This window comes from Protopterus annectens, chromosome 8.part0, assembly GCF_019279795.1.
Source record: "Protopterus annectens isolate FY-2018-M chromosome 8.part0, PAN1.0, whole genome shotgun sequence".
NCBI classification, from domain to species: domain Eukaryota; kingdom Metazoa; phylum Chordata; order Ceratodontiformes; family Protopteridae; genus Protopterus; species Protopterus annectens.
In genome coordinates this window covers 745,764,963-745,786,494 of record NC_056741.1, presented here as the reverse complement: position 1 = coordinate 745,786,494, position 21,532 = coordinate 745,764,963, and the positions used below count along the sequence as shown (strand labels likewise).

General features: G+C 40.9%; 1 protein-coding gene across 1 annotated transcript in view; it reads right to left on the bottom strand.

The window, feature by feature from the left end:
• The window catches only part of MTX1 (metaxin 1), a 422,578-nt gene that overhangs the window by 150,378 nt on the left and 250,668 nt on the right, over positions 1–21,532 (bottom strand). Inside the window, exon 6 of the mRNA XM_044080203.1 lies at positions 4,607–4,683. Coding sequence (XP_043936138.1) covers positions 4,607–4,683 — 77 coding nt within the window. The remainder of the gene's footprint in view (positions 1–4,606; positions 4,684–21,532) is intronic.

Below are 21,532 nucleotides of genomic sequence, written 5' to 3'. Positions count from 1 at the left end.
GACAGCTCATACTAGTGTCTAAATTATTTCTATAAGTTTGTGCTGTTACTGGTGGACAGAATCACATTAGAGAACCACGACAGATTGCTGCTCGCTATATTTTTATCTGTGGCTGCATAACTGTCTGGTTGTTTTCTAATGTTCTTCCAATTGGCTCAGTATCTGCATATACTAAGTAGTGGTTCAGGACATTGCATGTGGTAGCTATTTGCTCAGTGTGTTTTTTATAATCTTTATAATATATATTTACCATCTCAAAAGTGCTTACTCCTCTCTGTACTCTTCTTTTCTAGACCTAACACCACTCTTAAGTATTCAACTGCAGTACCACCTTTAACATTCCTATAAGAAAAGTGGAGTCCGGGTCTGAACTGTCTGCAAACAGCTACAGTTAACTTTGAGTATGTGTCTAACTGTTTGAGCCAATCTTCATTTTCCCCTGGAGAGCTCTGTGCTTTACCACCACCACACACATCTTCCACTTTCTCTTATTCCCTTCTGTTAGCAAATAGTATCCATAACTGATCAATACTGTGTGTTTGTTTATTTAAACTATACCACAGTAGCCTACTGATACAAGGTTATCCTGGTTTTCCACCTGAGAAATTAAGACAAGACTTACAGTTTCAGAGCAGTCCTTAGTCAATTGTGATTGTTCTTAACACATACTTGTCTTGCTTTGTGATAGGTTCTTGTATGAGGGGCTGGAAACAAACAGGGTCTCTACTCCCCACCCTGCCCCCTATTCCCTCCTGCCCCCAGTGGTCCCACCTTTATAGCACTCAAACCCCTCCCATCTTTCCAATAGCCAACCACAGCGCTAACCCAACACTACCTCCTCCATATTCCCTCTACTATCACACCTCCTCAACTGACATGTACAAGCATACCTTTCCTTTGCTCACTGCATGCACTCTCCTTGCATATCTTACATCCTACCAAAGCTCCATCATTCCCCCACTCAACCACTACCACTGTACTACTACTCACACCACCACTCATGTCTCACCCACACTCAGCTCCCCTCCCACCAGCTCAAGAACCATCCCTATGCACCCCCTACATATTCTACCAACTATATTACTCAAACGTAAAGCATCCCTACAACTTAACATAGTAACCCTCCCACCATACCTATTACCCACAGAGAACAATCATAAAATTTCCCTTATAAACAAACACATTCAAAAACTGAGAAAACTAATAATCTCATGCATATCAAAACTAGCCCTAAGTGGAGACATCCACCACAACCCTGGCCCTACCATCTCCAACCCCAATCCTCATAATCAGACTAGAAATCACAACTTCTCCCATATTACAGCCAATAGAAAGCCAAGTGACTTCCTTCTACTAAGCCTAAATATTAGAAGTACATCCAAAAAAGTCCATGAACTCCATGCCACCATAGACTTATACTCCCCAGATATAGTCGTCCTGACAGAAACCTGGCTAAAACCTCACATTACCAGTGAGCAAATACTCCCTACAGGTTACGGCATACTAAGAGTAGACCGGCTAAACAAAAAAGGAGGTGGTGTAGCTATAATATTTAAACAACATCTAAACATCCAGATCTTAAAATCATCAGCTCCACAAATAAGCAATGAAGAAATAATATATACCAACCTCAAAATTAACCAAAACAAAACCATCAACATAATTGGATGCTACTTCCCACCTGGCCAAAACATCCCTCCACTAGAAAACCTCCTCAGCTGGTCTAACCACCATCTCCCCCAAGAAACTATCATCTTAGGTGATTTCAATATTGACTGGCAATCCTGTTCTGGCAACAATCCAACCCATCATGTACACCTTCATGGCTTCACCCAACTAGTCCAGTCACCAACAAGGATAAATAAAAACTCCAGCAAGCACTCTACCCTGGATTGGATACTAGTCAGTAAGAACCCCCAGTCATATATAACAGGCTGCTTATCAGACAGCCTCAGTGATCACTCCCCAACATTCCTACTAAAAAAATACCTGTACCAAGCTAAACATGTCATCTATCCAACACGTAAAATAAACTTTAACCCACTCACATTCATCTCATCCCTCAAAGAATGTAACTGGCATGCTCTGAAGTACCTCAGTCTAGATGACGCAGTTGAATCTTTTAATACTACCTTCCTGAACATCCTTAATTACCATGCCCCCATAAGATTTTTCAGAACCAAAGCACAACCCTCCCCATGGCTACAGAAAACCACTAAGTCAGAAATGAAAAACAGGGATAAAGCCTGGGAGCACTGGCAAAACCAAAACCCCAGCTAGACAGAAATTCCTAGAACTACGAATAGAGTCAAAAAGCTAATAAACGGGACAAATTCCAATACTACCAGTCTGCCCTAGACTCCTCACAACACAGCCCCAAACAATTCTGGTCCTCCATAAACTCCATCCTCCACCCAGGTAAAGTCAGTACCCTCCTCCTAACATCCCTCACTCCTCAGAAAATATTGCTACCTCATTCAACACACACTTCACCCAAACCATACTATCACTAGCTAAACAACACAACCCTCCCTCCAACCCACACCTTCAACTAGTAATCTCCCCACTGCCTTCTCTTTTCTCCTGTACCTACCTCCAACATAAAAAACATTAACTAAACTTAAACCCACCAAATTAGCAGCAGACAACCTCCCAAGTGAATACCTACAAATCGCAGCTGATGCTCTGGCCTACCCAGTATCCATCTTGATTAACCGATCTCTGTCAGAAAGTTACGTTCCCACATTGTGGAAAGTCTCACATATAATTCCCTCCACAAAGGCGGACCCTCTGCAGAACTAACCAATTACCACCCCATAGCTATTCTCTCTCCACCCTCCAAAATACTAGAGAGATGCATACACTCTCAGGTCTCACACTACCTCCTTACTAACAACCTCCTTTCCAGTACTCAGCATGGTTTCCAAACCATAGCACTTCGACTGCCTTACTCTCCCTTACACACACTATCCTTCAGCATAAAACAATGGCTATCTCTCCTCTGCTACTTTCCTAGACCTATCTAAAGCATTTGACATGGTCCCACACAAACAACTTATCTCTGTCCTCAATAACCTATCCTTCTCACAATCAGTCACCAACTGGTTTCAGAGTTACCTGTCTGACCGCCAACAATCCGTTGTATGGCAGAATGACATATCTCCCCAACTACCTGTCTCCATAGGGGTTCCCCAAGGATCCATCCTTGGACCCCTACTTTTCTCTGTTTACACCAATAATCCAGCCTCTGCCACCAAACACGGCACACTCATCCAATACGCAGACGACTCTACCATCATCTGCTCAGCCCAGTCCCTACCCAAACTGCAAAAAGTCACACAGGAAGCCTTTTCCTCTGTTGAAACATGGTTATCCGATGCCCAATTAATACTCAGCCCAAACAAAACTAAACTACTCATCTTCCAACCCACCAAACATACTCAAAACAACTCTCACTTTATCACAGCAAAAGACACCACCACTATATACCCAACTGAACACACCAAATTGCTAGGAGTGGAAATAGACAATAAACTAAAATTTGACATTCACATATCCATGACCATAAAAAGTCCACAAAAACTAGGAGCATTATACAGAAATAAACAATTTCTCACCAAAGCAGCAAAGATTTCAATAGCAAATTCCCACCTTATCTCCACCCTACTTTATGCCTCTCCAGTATATACCAAGCTAAGGCAATGTGATCTAAACAAGCTAGAGACCTGCTACAACAAAATTGCAAAATTCACCACAGGGGCATCCTACCGTAGTCACCACTGTCTCTCACTTGCTGAACTGGGCTGGCTTGAACTCCCTCACCTCCTTCAGTGGTATCAACTCACTCACCAACAAACTAGTAAACCATCCACTAAATGTCTCATCCCTCCAGAATCTACTCCAACCCTATCGCACCACCAGACCACTAAGATCCAGCAAAAAAGTCACTTGCAGATCACTAAAGCCAATAACTCTGCTGGTGAAGCACTATTCTCTTGCGCCATAGCCAAATTATGGAACTCACTCCCACCCACAATTACCTCCGTGCCATCATGCACCAACTTCAAAACTTTATTAAAAGCGCACCTAAAAACATGCTGGCTATGCCCTTGCAACTCCCACTCTAATATCATCCATCCCATCCAACTACTACCTTTCTTTCACCTCCACTAACTACCTTGATGATAGCAAGCTCAGATGCTCATAAGCCTAGTACTTATTATACAGCAGGAACTTCTCATTGTTACATTTGTTAATGCCTGTTATGTACTTCACAGATAAAGATTCTAATTGTCTACTGATGTACTATGTTCTTCATCTGTAAATATGTTGTAAGTAATTTCTATGTTAAATTGTTAATCACTATGTAATCCAATGTAACTACTGTCTGTTTATTTTACTGTGGAGCTTTTCTCCCCGGGCCTCTGCTGAAAATGGACCCACGTCCAGTCGGACACTCCCGGTCAACAAATTTAAATAAATAAATAAATAAATAAAACATCAAACAACTGCTATGAATAGCATATAACAATCCATTATGATATTACAGTACTGTGGAACAGACAGCTCTCAAAAGGTCAAACACTTAGCTCTCTTTAGTACTTACGAATCACCAAAGAAGAACTTCTGTGTTCCTAGTTTCTGAGACAGCAAGTTCATGCATTCACGGGCCTCTGCAAAGAGCTAATACTCAAACAGAAGAGAGAAATGTGGTATTTTAGTGCTGTGCGTAAATAGTTTTTTTTTTTTTTTTACAATCTTCAACTTATAGAAATCACACCTAGTGTTGAAATCCCATGTAAATGACTGCTGAAACAGTTAACATCTATCAATGTATTACAAAATTTCACAAACTTTGTTACATGACTTCAAAATAAGTGCCATTATAGTGGCAAGCTATAGCTATAGTCCAGTTGTAGCTACATATTGTACAGATCTACAAATAACAAATACATTCTTGCTGGATCTGCTGATCTAGCAGAAGGCCTTCCTTGAAGGGTGAAAGATTAGGGTCATACTCTTCTCTGCTGGCAATTTAAATATTATTCCTCACCAGCTATTACACCTGGAGGTGTTTATGCCCAATGAACTCTGCAATGTCATAAGCAGACCATACAAACATGCCTGGCCCCAGTCCTTGCAAATATACCTTCAGCCACTGAAAAAGCATGTTTTTGACAAGAAATAAAGAAAATTTCACATCTATGCTAATAACACATTATGTACTTGCCCAACTTATGGGTAATTCTAACAGCTACAACTATGCAGAGATGCAGTGCAAGAACATGGGGAATGTCAGGTTAACAGTACAGACCGACCCTCCTTAATGGGTCAAAAATTTCACTGAATTACAAAATCAGCAGGTCCACCAAGATGGAAGGAGCTGAATGACAGCCAGGGACCAAGGATCAGAAGACAGAGTTCTGAAAAACAGTGATCATCAAAAATAGGTCCAATTCTGGGAGTCACAGTTGAGACAATGCTTGGGGAAGGTGGCCATAAAGCAGACAATGGAGGTAGACATACCTATAGAAGAGTGGACATCTACTGCAATATTTTCCAGTAGGTAGTAAGGCAGCTGAAAGCAAAATAAAATGAAGTTGGCAATATAGTTTGAAAACGTTTGATGAATAACAATCCTACAGCAAAGAGGTAGTGGTCTGGTGTCCCCACTAAACTTATACACCTGCCTCAGTTAAAACTAAGCTGAAGCTACATATCCAGGACATGAGGAGGGACTCTCTTCTGGTTACTTCCTGACAAAAATTTGAAGATGAATGTACTGGTTCTGGGACAAAGTGGCAACCGTTGTTTTATTCGGAATTGTGAATTAGTTCTAAAGGAATATGTAACATTTGTGAAAGACCAGCCACGGTGCCCTAAAAAAGTGGGCCTGCAACTATCAGATCCTGTAACCAGAGGTGATAGCAGTCAGAAAAAAGTTTTTCAGGAATCAAACTTCAGTATTGTTGAATCAGTGCATTCCTCTCAGAGACAACCAAACTAATCAGTCGTGAAGTTTAAATCTCACGAAAGGAAGGGGTTCCTCAAAGGCAGGATGAAGTACAGCACTTTCATAAGGAACTTATTGGACAGCTGACACAACCATGTCCTCCACAAAACTGTGATCATTAGAAACAGTTGACACAAACCCCAGCCATAGTGTAGCTGATGTCCAAATCATACAAGAAAATGACAGTTAAAATTATTTTCTCACATGTAATGTTTCTTTTTACTCTGAGCTCTGGGTAATACCTGGCTAGCTAGCCAGCAGTCAGGAATATGGCATCTAATTAACTAACTGCTGCCATATACTGAGTTAAACTTTGGAATAAAACAGGAATTCAACTGGAAAGGATGAAAGCATTGCAAGAATCTCCCACATTATAGGGTTCAGATCATACCCACCAATAACTCCACACCAGCCTAGGACACAAAGCAGACTGGAAGAACATTGTTCTGTGTGGCAAACTGACTTTATCTTTGGAAGGGCCCACTTTTGAAGGATCCAGTAAAGACATGGCCCCATATCCCAGTGGTTCAGGTTAGGACTGGATGATTGACTGATGAAGCCAGCACTTTTACAGCCTATGAAATATGAAATGCTCAGAGTGATTTCTTTGTCTATAGCCCAATGCAAGATGTGTATCTCATCCATGCTTCTGGAGGGACTATGATTCACGTGAAGCTTGTTTAAATATCACATGATGGACTGGATGCCTGGCTGAATCAGCAAAAGCCCCAGGCACAGTTTCTATTCTAAGGGCCAAAATGAATACTAGAAGTTTGAGATGGCTAATACGGAGCCCCTTCTCCCAGGAGAAGGGTTTACAAAATGCTCTGTATTAATGTGAAGTCAAAGTGAGCTCCTCACCAAACCTGCAAAAGACTGTCATCAGAACCTGTGATGGATTCAGCTTAAGAACAGGAGGCCAGATGGAGATCAGGGGGACTACTCCACTGTCTGTTGAAAGATCAGATATGAGTAGAAGCTCTCTGACCATGTGGCCCCAGTGCAGCCACTGCCACCTCACAGTTCACTAAAATATCCTCATCCTCTGGTGCAGAAGTGTCACCATACAGAATGCAGAAGAGATCAAAACTGGAAGCTGCAAACAGGATGTAAGCCTGAACCCTGAGAAGCATCACCAAATAAGCTGCCAAAACCAGGACTCTCTGTGAGGAGTGGCAATGCCGAGTATTAAGCTTTGCACCTATAAAGACAGTTCTGTAAGATGAGAAAGAACAGTTGTGTTAATTAACTTAGCATAACAGTAGATGTTTGTGTAGATCATTATAAGATATATGGGTCATAGCCTGTTAATAATATGACAACCAGCTTTCAAATATTTAGGGTACCTACCACTCCCCCAATGCACTGAACAGCTCAAGGAGAGCAGTACAACGTTAGTGGTTTGGGCACCACATTTTAGAGCTTTTTTACCTCAGAGTAAGGGAGGCTAGAGCCCTGTCTTTCATGTATATGCTAGGAGAATAAGGTAAATAAAAATATATTCACATCCTGGCCAAACAAAAACACCACCACAAAAAGGGGGATGGAGGGAGGGAGTCCCTACTGCAACACTGATCAATTTGAACATCTACCGTTATGTTAACTTACATTATGATACTATGTTCATCATTTATTTAACATTTGTTTACCGAGAAAGTCTGACTTGGAACAAAGCCAATTTTCAGCAGAGGCCCAGGGAGAAACACTCCAGACACATGTCTTTGTATCATTAGTTCACTGTTGCAATCATCTATATAATAGTAGTAGTAATAAGAATATTATATTATAATAATATTATAACAATAATAATAATATAACAACAACAATAATGGGTAGATTACCAGAACTTACAAAGAAAGGGAGGAAGAAGAGTCAAAGTGCAGGACCCCTTAGAGAACAGCTCTATCAAAACCTGCTCTAAACCTAGAAGAGGAATGTCATTTCTGAAAAGCCGAAGAAGCCAATGCCCTAGTAGAATGGGCAATGCTTGGAAGTGACTCGTAATAGTATGAATAATAAAAAAAAAAAAAACAAAGGCATGAGACAACCATTTGTAAATTGTATGTTTTGACACCGATTGTCTCTTTTTCTTATCTTCACAGGACAAAATGCAGTTGATCTGAGCTCCTGAAGGTTTTAGTCCTGCTGATGTTGTATCTGAGCTGCTTGTGGACATCCAGAATATGTAAAACCCTTTCTCCCTTATTTAAGGCCAGAAAAAAAGACAGGAAGATTAACAGCTTGACAATGTAAACATGAAACCAATTTAGGCATAAATTATGGAAGATAACCCCAATTCTTATGAAACACGTGATAAAGCTGACTCACTGTAACAGCCTGCAACTCAGTGACACTTCTTGTAGAAGTCAGAACAGTGAGTAATACTGTTTTCCAAACTAGAAAACTTCAATTCAGCCTCATGAGCTGGTTCAAATGGAAAAAGTGTAAGCTTCTCTACAACAAAATTGAGATCCCAAGAAGGATCCACCTGTTTTCTAGGAGGAGATATATGCAGAACCCCTTTCAAAAAATGTTTAACTTGAAGCCAGTTAGAAAGGGGATCTACAGGCAGACAAGCAGAAATGGCTAAAGAGTGAATCTTTATAGAAAAGCCAGAGGATAACTTGCAAAAATATTGTAGAACCAGAGGTCTCTGGGACTTAAACATTGTCCTTGTTTTTACTTTGGTACAAGCTAAGATATCTTTTCTACTTACATATATACAATTTTCTAGTAGCATGTTTCTTAGCCTCCCTAAATACTTGCTGCACGTCATCAGAAAACAGGTACCTAAAAAGTTTTAAAACTCTATCATCCAGGCAGTCAAATAATGAAGGTGAGGGTTGGACTGAAAAAAGTATTTTGCGAGCAAGTACATTCTCTGAGAAAGCTTGTGGTAATTGTCCTTGGCCATAGCCAAAAGAAGGAAGAAAGTACAGTTGTGTACACTTACCATAAATGTAGATGTTTGAATGTATTCACTGTTGCAGTCATCACATTTGGGTTATCTGCCTGCAGATAGCCCTCAGCCGGTCTGAATACCAGAGTTTTGGATTCCTGCATCGGATGCAGTCTCTTTTTCCATGACGTCAGGTCATCAGGGGTATAAAACATGCAGCCGACACCATTACATCAGTTTTTCTTCCCCAGATGTCAGGTGCCCCCACAATGGGAAGCAATTATATGTTATGGTACACCTCCAACAAAAAGCAAATAAACCAGAAAGCTTAAATACAACAAAAAAAAGGAAAGGTAGAGCCAAGAGAAGTCAGGGGGCTGGAGGGAGGGTAACCAGGACTGCAACAGTGAATACACTCGAACATCTACATTTATGGTAAGTGTACACAACTGCACTATGTTCTTCGTGTTTCACTGTTGCAGTCATCACATTTGGGTTGATTCCCAAAGCTAACGAAGGGAGGAGGAAGTTAGAGAGCATTAGGACCAGCTATTAAGCCCTGCAAGACTGCAGTGCAGCCCTGGTGGAATGCGATCTTATCCCCTTGTGGGGTAGGTTTTCCATGGTGCTTATAGCAGAAATGAATGCAATGGGCTATCCATTTACAATTGGTTTGCTTTGAAATGGCCTTCCCCTCTGCCCCTGCAGCAAAGCCAACTAGCAGCTGTTCAGATTTTCTGAGAGGCTTAGTCCTGTCCAAATAAAATCTAAGTTGTCTGTGCACATCCAAAGAATGCAGTATTCATTTTCCTTTGTTTTGTGGATTCGGGAAAAAGGTAGGCAAACGAATGTGAATGGACTGATTTAAGGCCACACTAGACACCACCTTGGGCATGAAGGAAGGATTGGTCCTGAGGGAAACCCTATTTGCATGGAAGATAATGAAGGGCTCCACTGCCATGAGGGCCTGCAATTCAGACCCTCTTCTTGCTGAAGTGATGGCTAGAAGGAAGGCTGTTTTCCAAGAAAGGAATTTCAACTCTGAAGTTGCAGCTGGTTCAAATGGAGGGAGAGTGAGCTTTTCAAATACAAAGTTAAGGTCCCAGGCTGGTGTAGGGGCTCGCCTGGGGTTCTTAAATTTTTGGCCCCTCTGAGGAACTGCTTTAGCAGGGGGTGAGAGAAGTGGGGTGGTTCAGTATTATAATGAGCTGAAATGGCAGAGGCATGATTTTTAATTGACGAGAAGGATAGGCCCTTGTGGAGCATTTCTGTTAAATACTGCAGAATATGAGGTAAGCTGGGCACCGCTGCTCCAGGAACAGTATATTTTCCACTTTTCAGCATAGGATTTTCTAGTACTAGGCCTCCTTGCCTCCAAAATGACATCTAGCACCTGCTTACTGAAGGATACTATCGGAGAGCTCAAGGAATTAGCCAGGCTGCAAGGTTCAGGGTTTTTAAGCTGAGAGTGCAGAATCTGGCCCGCCTGCTGGGACAGCAGGGAAGGTGTCTGAGGTAGGTGCATGGTTCCAGCAGTGTCATACTGCACAAGAGGGGGTACCCAGTGCTGGTGTGGCCAGTCTGGTGCAATCAGTATTGTCCTTGGCTTGTCCTGTTTGATCTTTAGCAGAACCTTCGAGAGGAGAGGCAGAGGTGGAAAAGGCATAAATCAAGAGGCTTTCCCAGGAAAAGAACAGGGCATCCACTTTCCAAGCTTGACTGTGGAAAGTCCTTATGCAAAATTTGTCCAATTGGTAGTTCTGAAGGGAGGCAAACAGGTCTATCTCCGGCATCCCCCATTTGTTCCGCAATAGGTTGAATATTTTTGGTTCCAGTTTCCATTCGTGTGGGTCCATGAGATTTCTGCTTAGGTCATCTGCCAGTGAATTTAGTTTGCTTGGCAGGAATTGAGCTTGTAGGTGCACTTGGTAGCTCAAGGCTGTGTTCCAAAGAGCCATGGCTAGTCTGCAGAGAGGGTACGAGTGAGTTCCCCCCTGCTTGTTTATGTACCACATAACTGTGGTGTTGTCTGTCTTTACCAATAATTGTCCTGGAAGAATGTGGTCTTTGAAGGCTCTCAGGGAATTCTGTACAACTAACATTTCTTTTTGGTTGATATGCAGGTGCATCTGTCTCGGGTTCCATTTGCCCTGAATGCACTGCCCTGCCAAGTGAGCCCCCCATGCATAGTCTGATGCGTCTGTTGTTAGGGTTTGGGCGGCAGGGGGTAGAGTGAAAGGGAGCCCCTTGTTGTGGTAGCAGGCATCTGCCCACCAAAGGAACTCTGTCTTTATACAAGGATTGATAGGAATCATTGATTCCAGGTCCTGAGAATGTTGATTCCATAGGTTTTTTAGATACCATTGTAGTTTCCTCATATGCAGTCTTGCATATGTAATTAGTAGAATGCAAGAGGCCATGAACCCCAGGGCTTGCAGAATTTTCCTTGCAGATAGCTGGGTCTTTGTGGCCAGTAGTCTGAAGTAAGCTGTCAAATAAACTTGTTTCTCCGGTGTGAGGAAAGCCATCTGGGAAGTTGTGTTCAAGCTTGCTCCCAGGAATACAATCTGTTGGCAGGGTACTAGGTGAGATTTCTTTTTATTTATTGTGTACCCCAGTAAGGTTAGAAGTTTCTTTACAAATGCCAGATGTTTTAATAGCAAGTCCTGGCTTTTTGCCTGAATCAGACAATCGTCCAGGTATAGGTAAATTTGAATATTTATCTGCCTGCAAAATGCAATGGCTGGAGCTAGACACTTTGTGAATACCCTGGACACAGTAGATAAGCCAAAGGGAAGTGCAGAGAACTGATAGTGCATGGAGCCTGCCCTGAAGCATCGATATTTCCTGCAAGATTCCATTATTGGAATGTGCAGGTAAACTTCCTTTAAGTCTAAGGTTGCCAACCAGGCATCTTTGCCTAACATAGGAAGCAGCTGTTAAAGTGTTAGCATTCTGAATTTTGGGATTACCAAAAAGGTGTTTAGAATAGAGAGGTCCAGGATAGGATGCCAGGAGCTGTATTTTCTGGGTACCAAGAAAAGTCTTGAACAAAACCCTTTCTTCTTCTGGGACAGGTTGAATAGCCCTGATACTTAGAAAAGAGAGAACCTGCTGTTGAGCCTCTGCCCACTGATTTTGGGGTAGGTCTGGCAAACTGTATGGGGTTGGTAGGGTGTGGAAGTGGAATCTGTATCCTTGGAAAACTATACTTAAAACCCATTTGTCCTGGGTAATGAGTTCCCAGTTTCTTGCATGCAGGGTGAGCTTTCCTCCTAAGGAAGCAGGCAGCTGAGAAGGGCTTGGAAGGGTTAAGGTTAAGTCATTGTGTCATTTTTCCGTAGGGGGGAGTCTTACTACTTCTTGCTTTGGAAGTGGAAGGCCCCCACCCCCACTGCTTAGGCCTGTGCGTAGCCTGTGACTAACCTAGGTGATCTGCTGTTCCTGGGTTTGGACTGAGAAGGCCTTGAAGAGGCTGGAAAGGACCAATTCTTTGAAGGCCAATGCCTACTAAATCTGGGAGGCTGTACTTGCAGGAAATCTTTAACAGTTTGCATAGATTTAGCTTTTTTCCAACATCTTTTTGAGGACTTCTTCTGCTCTGTTGCCAAACAGGTGGTCTTGGTTTAAGGGAGCATCCAGTAATTTAGCTTTAACATGATCTGTCAAGTTTTGCTCCTTAAGCCAAGCATGCCTTCTAAGTACAGACCCAGTGACAGCAGCCCTGCAAGATGCTTCTAAAGAGTCAAAACCACACTGCAAAGTATGTTTTCCAACTTGTTCAACAGAATGCATTAAATCCTGTAATTCTTTGTGTTCAGCACAGTCAGGAATCAACATCATTTTCTGTTTATGTAGTCCCATAATATGCTGCTGGTATTTTAATATATGAAACTGGCAATTTAAAGCCCTAATGGCCAAAGTAGCAGAAGTGTATACCTTCGTACACCATCTGTCCAAGGCTCTAGAATCTCTATCAGAAGGGGTAGGATTTTTGGCAGCAGTAGCCTTAATGCCCTTTGGTCCATGGGAAATAGTCTCTGGATCCTCAGTAGGATTCTTGAAGAGGAACTTGTGAGAGTTAGGTACTCTGTAATACCAGTCAGGTTTTCTGGGAGATGGAGGTAAAGTGTTTGGGGACAGGCTAGATTCCAAGAAAGCATAATCTACAATGTCCAGAACACGAGGGATAGCTAAAGGCCTGTGTTGAGGAAGGAGTAAGAGTTCCCTAAGCCTCTTCCTGGAGTCAGAGAAATCCTGGCTTTCCCAGCAGAAATGCTCCCTAAGAATGTGCAAGGTTTCACTAAAAGAAAAATCTTCTGGAGGGGAAGCAGGGGGAATGGAATCCTCTGCATCAGTATCCTTATAGGTAGATAAGGGCAAATCCTGGTAATCAGAAGAAACAGAAATATCAGAATCCTGATCAGAAGAATCAGAAGGAAAATCAGTTCTAGGTCTCTTAGAGGGGGAAGGCTGGCTTCCCCTAATTAAAGTAACAAGATCTTCAGACATTCTAAGCATCTGTTTTTTAGGCATTCGGGCCTGACCATGCGGTTTGGACATCGGTTTTCTAGGCGTGGGTCGAGTTTTAGGCCTGGAGAAAGAAGATGGCATCGGTTTAAAATGCAAGTCTGTAGGCCTGAATACACCCTCAGAAGCTGCACAGCAGCTCTGGACCCATCCAAGGTAGAGACATCTGCAGGTTCCATATTCGAAGAAGCAGCTCGCGGCATACCGGACTCCGAATGGGTCTCAGTAGAGGCCTGCGAATCTGAAGCAGCGGGTATCAGGGGCTGCGAAAGCACCTCACTGAGTACCGGCGGACTGGCGACTAGTTTAATGGATGAGTCGTCGGCAGTTTTGGACCTATGCGGTCTGTCTCTGTCTTTATCCTTACGCTTTTTCTGAATATCGGTAGTCGGATGGCTTACCGAAGCCATTTCTGGATAGTTATACTGAGTACCGAAATAATTGGCTGCAAATATAGACCGACGATGAATAGTTCGGGGGTTGAACAAGGCACAAAACCGACAGTGAGGGACGTTGTGGTCTGGGCCTAACCAAGGAATGCAGTACGAATGAAAATCTTTATGCGGTATTTACTTTCCACAGGTAAGACAATTGTTAACTTTTACTGACATTGGTTAAGAGCAAGAAAAAGGACCCCCAATGGGGTACTTAGCTTTTTTTGAAGACTTTGGTTCTGAAACTCGAAAACGAAAATTTCAGGAGTCAGACGACCGGCACTTGCAAACTGCTTCTGCTTCGGACACCATGCGGCAAGAAAGACTGATGTAATGGCATCGGCTGCATGTTTTGTACCCCTGACGACCTGAAGTCATAGAAGAAGTGACAGCATCCAATGCAGGAATCCAAGGCTCTGGTATTCAGGCCGGCTGAGGGCTACCTGCAGGCAGATAACCCAAATGTGATGACTGCAACAGTGAAACACGAAGAACATGCATTGTTGCCTGGGCCAAAACAGAGTCACTAAAAACATCTTTGAGGAGTCCTTCTGAATCTTTAGAATGACCTTGATTATCAGTGTAAAGGTATACAGGAATATTATTGCCCATGGAAAAAGAAAGGTATCCATCTTTCAGGCTTGTGTGCAAGGAATCCTGTAGCAAGAATTTCTTTAGCTGTCTGTTGTGAATGGAGGCAAACAGATTGATTTGAGGAGTTCCCCACAAATGGTTCAATTCCTAGAAGACCCCAGGGATCAATTTCCATTCCTGAAGAAGAAGCTGTCATGAGGGATGCTTCCAGAAAGAATCACAAAAATACTATTAGCTCATCTACAATGATGTTTTAGTCTGACAACGTAGGTAGCCCAATGGGAAGAATTTGGGAGGAGTTGCTAGGTCCCAGGCTACCACACACAGTCTGTAAATGATCTGGTTTCCCCTTGTTTATTTATGTACTGCTTCACTGTGATGTTGGTTGTGGTTATTAGCAAAGGCCCTGGAGTCCAAAAATAGTTTAGAGATTTGAGAGCATTTACTACTGCCATCATTTCTATGGCATTTGTTTGTTTCAGTCTGTCTGGCTTGTTCCACAGAGCTTGAACTTTTACCACCCTGAAAAGACTACCCAAGCAAAGCCCGAACCTCCTCTGGTTACATACTGAGTAAGGTATGGAAGGAAGAAGGGGAGACCTAGGTTTTGTTGAACCCAAACAATGAGATTTGAAAAGATATGAGATGATGGTGTTGGGTCCAAACAGAAACACTGAATCTTCGTCGTGAAGTCTGGCCAAGTCTGGCCAAAGAAAATATGAGAAATGTATTGGCCCTGAGACATTCCCCGGTTGATATCAGAGACTGATTGGAGAAAATCACTTAACTATTCCTTGCAAAGTTTGACTCTGTCCCAACGAAGAAGCCGTCATGAGGAATGTATCCAGAAAACATCCCCAAAATACTATTCTGTAAGAAGGAATGACAGAATATTTTGGTATGTTCACCTGGAACCCAAGACAAAGCAAGAAGCCCTTTACCCAAGCAACAGACTCTTGACAATTTGCAAAGGACTCTGCAAATATAATTGTAAATATGGAAAAGTGAATGCCCTGCAAACTGGTGCCAGACACTTTGTAAATACCCTTGGAATTGTAGTCTGCCCGAAGGATAAGACTGAAAACTGAAAATGTAAGCTGAAACAGAAAATCGTAAGAAACGTATGACATTTTTTTAGAATTGGGGTGGGATAAGCATCTTTTAAATCTACAGTCACCAAAAAAACTGAGAGAAGGGATGAAAACTAAGACTGTAGGGACAGCATCTTGAACTAATGTTTTCGGGGGAATACTACAATCAAGGTTGTGGTTTTCCAGGGTGAGGCTCTATCATTGCACTTGGTGAATTTTGGGAGTTAGGACTGGCCTCGTAAGTTCCTTCTTACTTTGGCACCAGAAAAATTCTTGAATAAAATCCTTTCCCTGCTTGTTCCTGGGAAACCGGTTCTATGACCCCTGGAGACAGCATATGCCCCAAGTCTGGAGGAAATGGACAAGTTTTGTTTGACGGATAAGGAGGTAGGGACTCCCCTAGGCCAAATATTACCTTTTTGAATAATTCACACAACCTACTTGTCTGAAGTTATGAAGACCTAGACTATGGGATATATTTACTGGAATACTAAAGTAGGGAGAGAGAAATGCAAGAAATGGCATAGAATCAGTCTGCCTGTTTAGACTGTCCTTGGCTTTGGGGGGCTCCCCCTTCTTTTTCATCCTCCTTGAAACTGATTTTTGAAATTCTGTTTGCCTGAGCCTTGCTAATGGTGTCTGTTCTGTTTCCTATAAAAGGATCCTGAACTGGATGGAAAGCCTCTGTTAAATTTTGGCAATGAGTTGAAAAATCTGAGTGATCACCTAGATTAACTTCCCTTTTATTAGCAAATATTTTCAAGGACTGCAGCAGAAGATGGACCAAACAATACCTCTCTATCTAAAAGAACAGTCAAGTTAACAGATTTGACATCCTATGGTAAACTTTGTGAATATAACCAAGCAAGCCTTCTCATTTTTTTTAATTTATTTTTTTATTTTTCCTTTGTTGGCTGGATTATTCCCATTGGCTAGTATTTACACAACCAGGGGGAATTTGTACAGGGCATAAGGGAACTTCTCCTACTCACCATGGGTGTGAGTGGGACCCATTTTGAAAGAGCATGTCCTGTTCCAGCCTGGAGAAAAAAGGGAGGTAGATGGAGAGGGGAGAAAATGATGGAATAGAGAATGAAATGAAGGAGAATGCAAATACTGAGACCGGAGAATGTGTGCTGGATTCTGAGGAAATGTTTCAAAGAAACCTATTTGATGGAGGCGAGCCAGCAAATGATGGATGTATAATTATATCTCTCCAGTCAGGAGGGTTGCAGGATGATTTACTTAAAGAAATGGTGATGCAGAGTGAGCCAGAAAATGAAAGAGATGTTTCCTGAGGGGACATTATGGAGAAAATGCAGAAACAATCCTGAAGAATAGTGGTGAGATGGAAAAGAAAACATATGCAGAGGAAGTAAAAGACGGCAACAGTGGAGTAGTAGAACAGAAGGCAGAAGAAAATGAAAAACAGAAATACGTGGTAAAGATTCAAAGTAAAGAAGACAAAGAAATGGACAGGTATGAAGTGTGGGACAATTTAATAGCTCATTTAGGTGTAAAAGCACACGAGGTAAGAGCATTTATTCATACTAACAGAGACATTTTATGACATTGTATTCAAGACTGTTTTTTTCAATAGAAATTTTTCTTGGAGACTATGAAAAAAGAAAAGCTGTAACCCACGGAATCCTTATGTGATAAAATCATTTAACAGTGAAACAAAAAGATTTGTATACAATTTTGAACAGAGGTAGAGAGAAAGAGACTTTGAAAGGATATTTGAAATCTGTATGCAAACTTGCACTGGACATTGCAAAAGTTTATGGCAAAAGTGGTTTATGGACTAGTGCCTGAGACTGTAACATTGTGTTAAAAATAGAAAATATACACATACATTAATGTGGAGGGGAACAGGGATGCTGTAAAATATTGGGGACAACCCAAAACATTTTTTTTTGTGGAAAAGAATGACATTTGATAAGTAACTGGGATAAAAGAAAGTGTTACATTTGTGAGGAAATGGGACATGATACAAAAAATGTGAACTGAAATATTATAAATGTAGCAAAATTGGCCAGTTATAGATGGGTTGCAAAAATGGAAATAAGAGTAAAGAAAAAGAAAAAAGAAAATTAAATTAGCAAAGAAGAACTTTTATATGCAGTAGAAATAGAAGAAAAATTAGACAAGGAAAAATAAAGAGGACATAGAAGAAGGTTCTGAAATAAGTGATGAAGAAGACAAACAAAAATGTAAAAGGGGAAAAAATAATTCTATTGGTAAAAGAGTAAAAGATACACATACAAAGATTGAATTCCATCTGAGGAACTCAATCTAGCCTACAAGCCTCCAAGTCAATTTACGAGAATAGACCCAGTCCTTGATCTGCAATCTCATATTTTCCTACTTCAAATGTTGAATAAAACCACTAAAGTCTTCCTTTTGGTTTTCAAAAGCTTTATTTTTGAAGAATGTCCAACATAGGTAGGTGAGCACTGTGGCAAAAATTTCTCTTCATTTTATTTCAGTTGTGTTGTAACAATTACTCCACAGACATTTGGGATATTTATACTTTGTACAGCATCAGCACATTAGGAATACGTAAATACAAATATAAAAACTCTATTTCATTGGTTGACAGAGTTACTTTCATTTATGCAGATACAGATACAAACTCTCTATTCTCACTGGTTAACAGTGTTACATTCATTTTGTATAGAGATGGACCTATGGGAATAAACTTGTCACAAAGACCTCAATCAAAGGGAGGAGACTGGCTGCATTATAACCACTGCTTTCCCAAGTAAGCTTTGTCAGACCTACCTATTAGTCAAATGTGCAAGTAAACTAACACTCAGTTGAAAAGTAATGAAATCAAGGTTTCTAAATTATGACCAAACATATATTAACATTAACCCCGGGAACGTTATCCAGGGTTGAATAATAGGACCGGACTATTTGGTGCCAGAATCTTAAACATCTTAAAAAATCCTAAAATATATTATTAAACATGCCACTTCTGACATTGTGCTAAACAGACAACTTGTTTAGCTTCACAGTTAAAAATACCCTTAATATTATTTAGATTCACAGTTAACATTATTGTTGCAGCAGCTGACAGAAAGAATGGACGCTTTAGCGCAATTACTGAATTCTACTGGAACTGAGATACCTCTGGGCCAGCTGCACCAACAAAATAGTAAGAACCTTTTTATCCTATATTTTATAAAAATGGCCTCCTAACGCACAACATAATGCTGGGCTTGATAACAATGAACATGCTAACAGAACTACTGGTACTACTGAGGGTGCAGCTAATATGGTTTTAAATACTCCCTCCACAATTAACCCTGCTATGGGAGAAATTCTGAATGATAATGATGGACAAGGAGTGAATTTGCACGTAGAAATGGAAATGAATGTTGGTAGTTTACCATTGCCTAATTTAGGAGAATGGCTTAACAAAGATTTTGATTTAAAGATGGGAATGACTTGGCCTAACCAAACGAGTGGTACATTACAAGAAAAGTTGGATGAACTGGATTATACACTTTTTAAGTGTAAAAAATTACAATTAGAAAATGCTTACTTTAAGGAATGTGTCACAAATAAATGGGTACCCAAGGGGCTGCGGTTATGAATGTATACCACCGGCTTCATAGAAAACTCTCCTTTATACCAGGATTTGCTTATATTATTTGATAGACATGGTTGCGAGTATTTAGAAGTATTGATGAGACATAATTCGTAATTGATTGCTGAAGTACAATGGTTTAGAAAACACTATTAAACAGGATGGTACATATAACAGATATGTTTCTGAAGATAAAAGAATTTGAATATTGAACAACAGCTAAATAAAATAAAATTAAAAAAAAATTAAAAAAATGGAGAGGGATGAGAAAGAATATGTGGAGAGGAAGGCACACCCCAGTCCACCTAAATCACAAGCTTTGGGAAGGAGATTTGACATGCAGGGCTGATTAAACCATTTTAACTCCTGTGAGAATATATGTGACTATGATGGGGGAAAGTCCAATGGATCTAACAATATAAGAAGATCCAGTGAGGTGGAGCAAGGGACTCCTCTATCTAATGGGAAACCCCCTACACTAAGGCGTTCTGAGAGAATTAGACAAAGGAATAATGGACAAGGGCAGACAAATAATCAGGTTTTTCACAATCCCCCATTACAAAATCAATGGAGAAGGATGAATTTTCCACACACCAATCACAACAGGTATATTAGCGGGGACCCTACGAGCAAACTTGAGTATGGAGAAGGAGGAAGTAGACATAGTAATAGTAGTGAGATAGAATTGTCTACCCCTTGTAAAATTGTTATGAATGAAGACGGTGATTTTAAGATTTACAATTTTTCTAATAAACCACTGGACCAAAAGGTGGCCAACTTTTTAAGTAAAGGTTGACATTTGTCCTTTCTTCAAGGGCTAATTGGCTAACACATTGATAGATGTTAACATTTTCCTGAGGAAGTTGAATTTGAAGATATTATTTAGAGCGAACTTCAGCAGGCAACAGGACTTGAACGTAGCCAGCACTTACAATCCCCTCCTCTGCATCCAACACTTCTACTATTTGAAAAGACTTGTGATCTTGATATAAGAACAATATTGAGTGCTGGAAGAAAATATGAATGAAGAAGAATATTCCATTCTGGAATATTTGAGGTGTCAAAATATGATGAAACCTGATAAGGGGGCGTGGATTGGTAATTATGGACTGGCATGATTATAATTAATGACTATACAAAATCTTGAATACTGACACATATGAGGAAGTGACATTAAACCAGTTGGATGGAACTTATCGCAACATAAGAAGTACCCTAGAGGACATGTTTATAGAAGGTAGAGTTGAAATGGATATTCTTAACTACTTGAATATGGCTGGCCCAGTAACACCATTTATATTTGGAGTTCCCAAGATTCATAAAGATTTGAATAATCCACAGATGAGACCCATCGTCGATGGAAGGAGTTAGATTACATATGCAGCTGCTAAGTTTCTATACATTAAATTGAAACCACTCCTATCTGCAGAGTCTCAGATTTGTAAGGATTCTTGGTCCTTCCTGGAAATCATTAATGGGGTGGATTTTGATGCAAATTATTTTTTTCTCATAATTGATGTGAAGGACTTATATTCTGTGATTAATTAAGATGCAGGAATAGAGTGGCTGACTTCCTCCTAGACAAGTGTCTCCCACAAGAACAGATTAATCTTTATGAGGAAATGTTTGAGTTGTTTTTTACATAACAACTACATTTATTTCGATGGGAAATATTTCCTACAGAAGTCAGGGGTGGCGATGGGCTCCCCTTGTGGGGGTATCTTTGCCAATACTGTCATGGCTGTGTGAGAGCATAGATTTGTGTTGGACATTCCCTCCATCAGGATGAATATTAGAACTTGTGTCCATTTTTTGGAAGATATATTTATCATATGGAAAGGAAATGAGGGAGGTATCCATCAATTTCTCAAATGCATTAACACTACCCCTCTTAAAATTCAAATCTGATCATCATCTTGAAAAACTTTCCTATTTGGATGTTTTATTAGAAAAGGACGATGAAGGGCAGAAATATATTTCTAAAATCTATAGAAAAAGCACATATTGCAACACTTTTCTACACGTTACAACCTCCCACCCTTTTCACCAGAAGAGATCTGTAGTGAAAGGGCAACTAGTCACCCTCTACAGCCCCATTGCCTTCTGACCCTCCACCCCCAATCACATACCACCCTCTTCCCCCTTCAGTCTAACACTCATCTCCACAAGTACAATAAAAAGACTTCTACTCAAACTCAAACCCTGTCGCAATGCACCTGACAATCTTCCATCAACCTTCCTCAAAGAATCTGCAGACAGCATAGCCTATCCCATCCCTATTCTTATAAAATAGACCCATACAATAATCCTTCGTCCCATCTATCTGGATCCATGCTTACATCATCCCTCGCCACAAAAGTAGCAAAAACATAGACA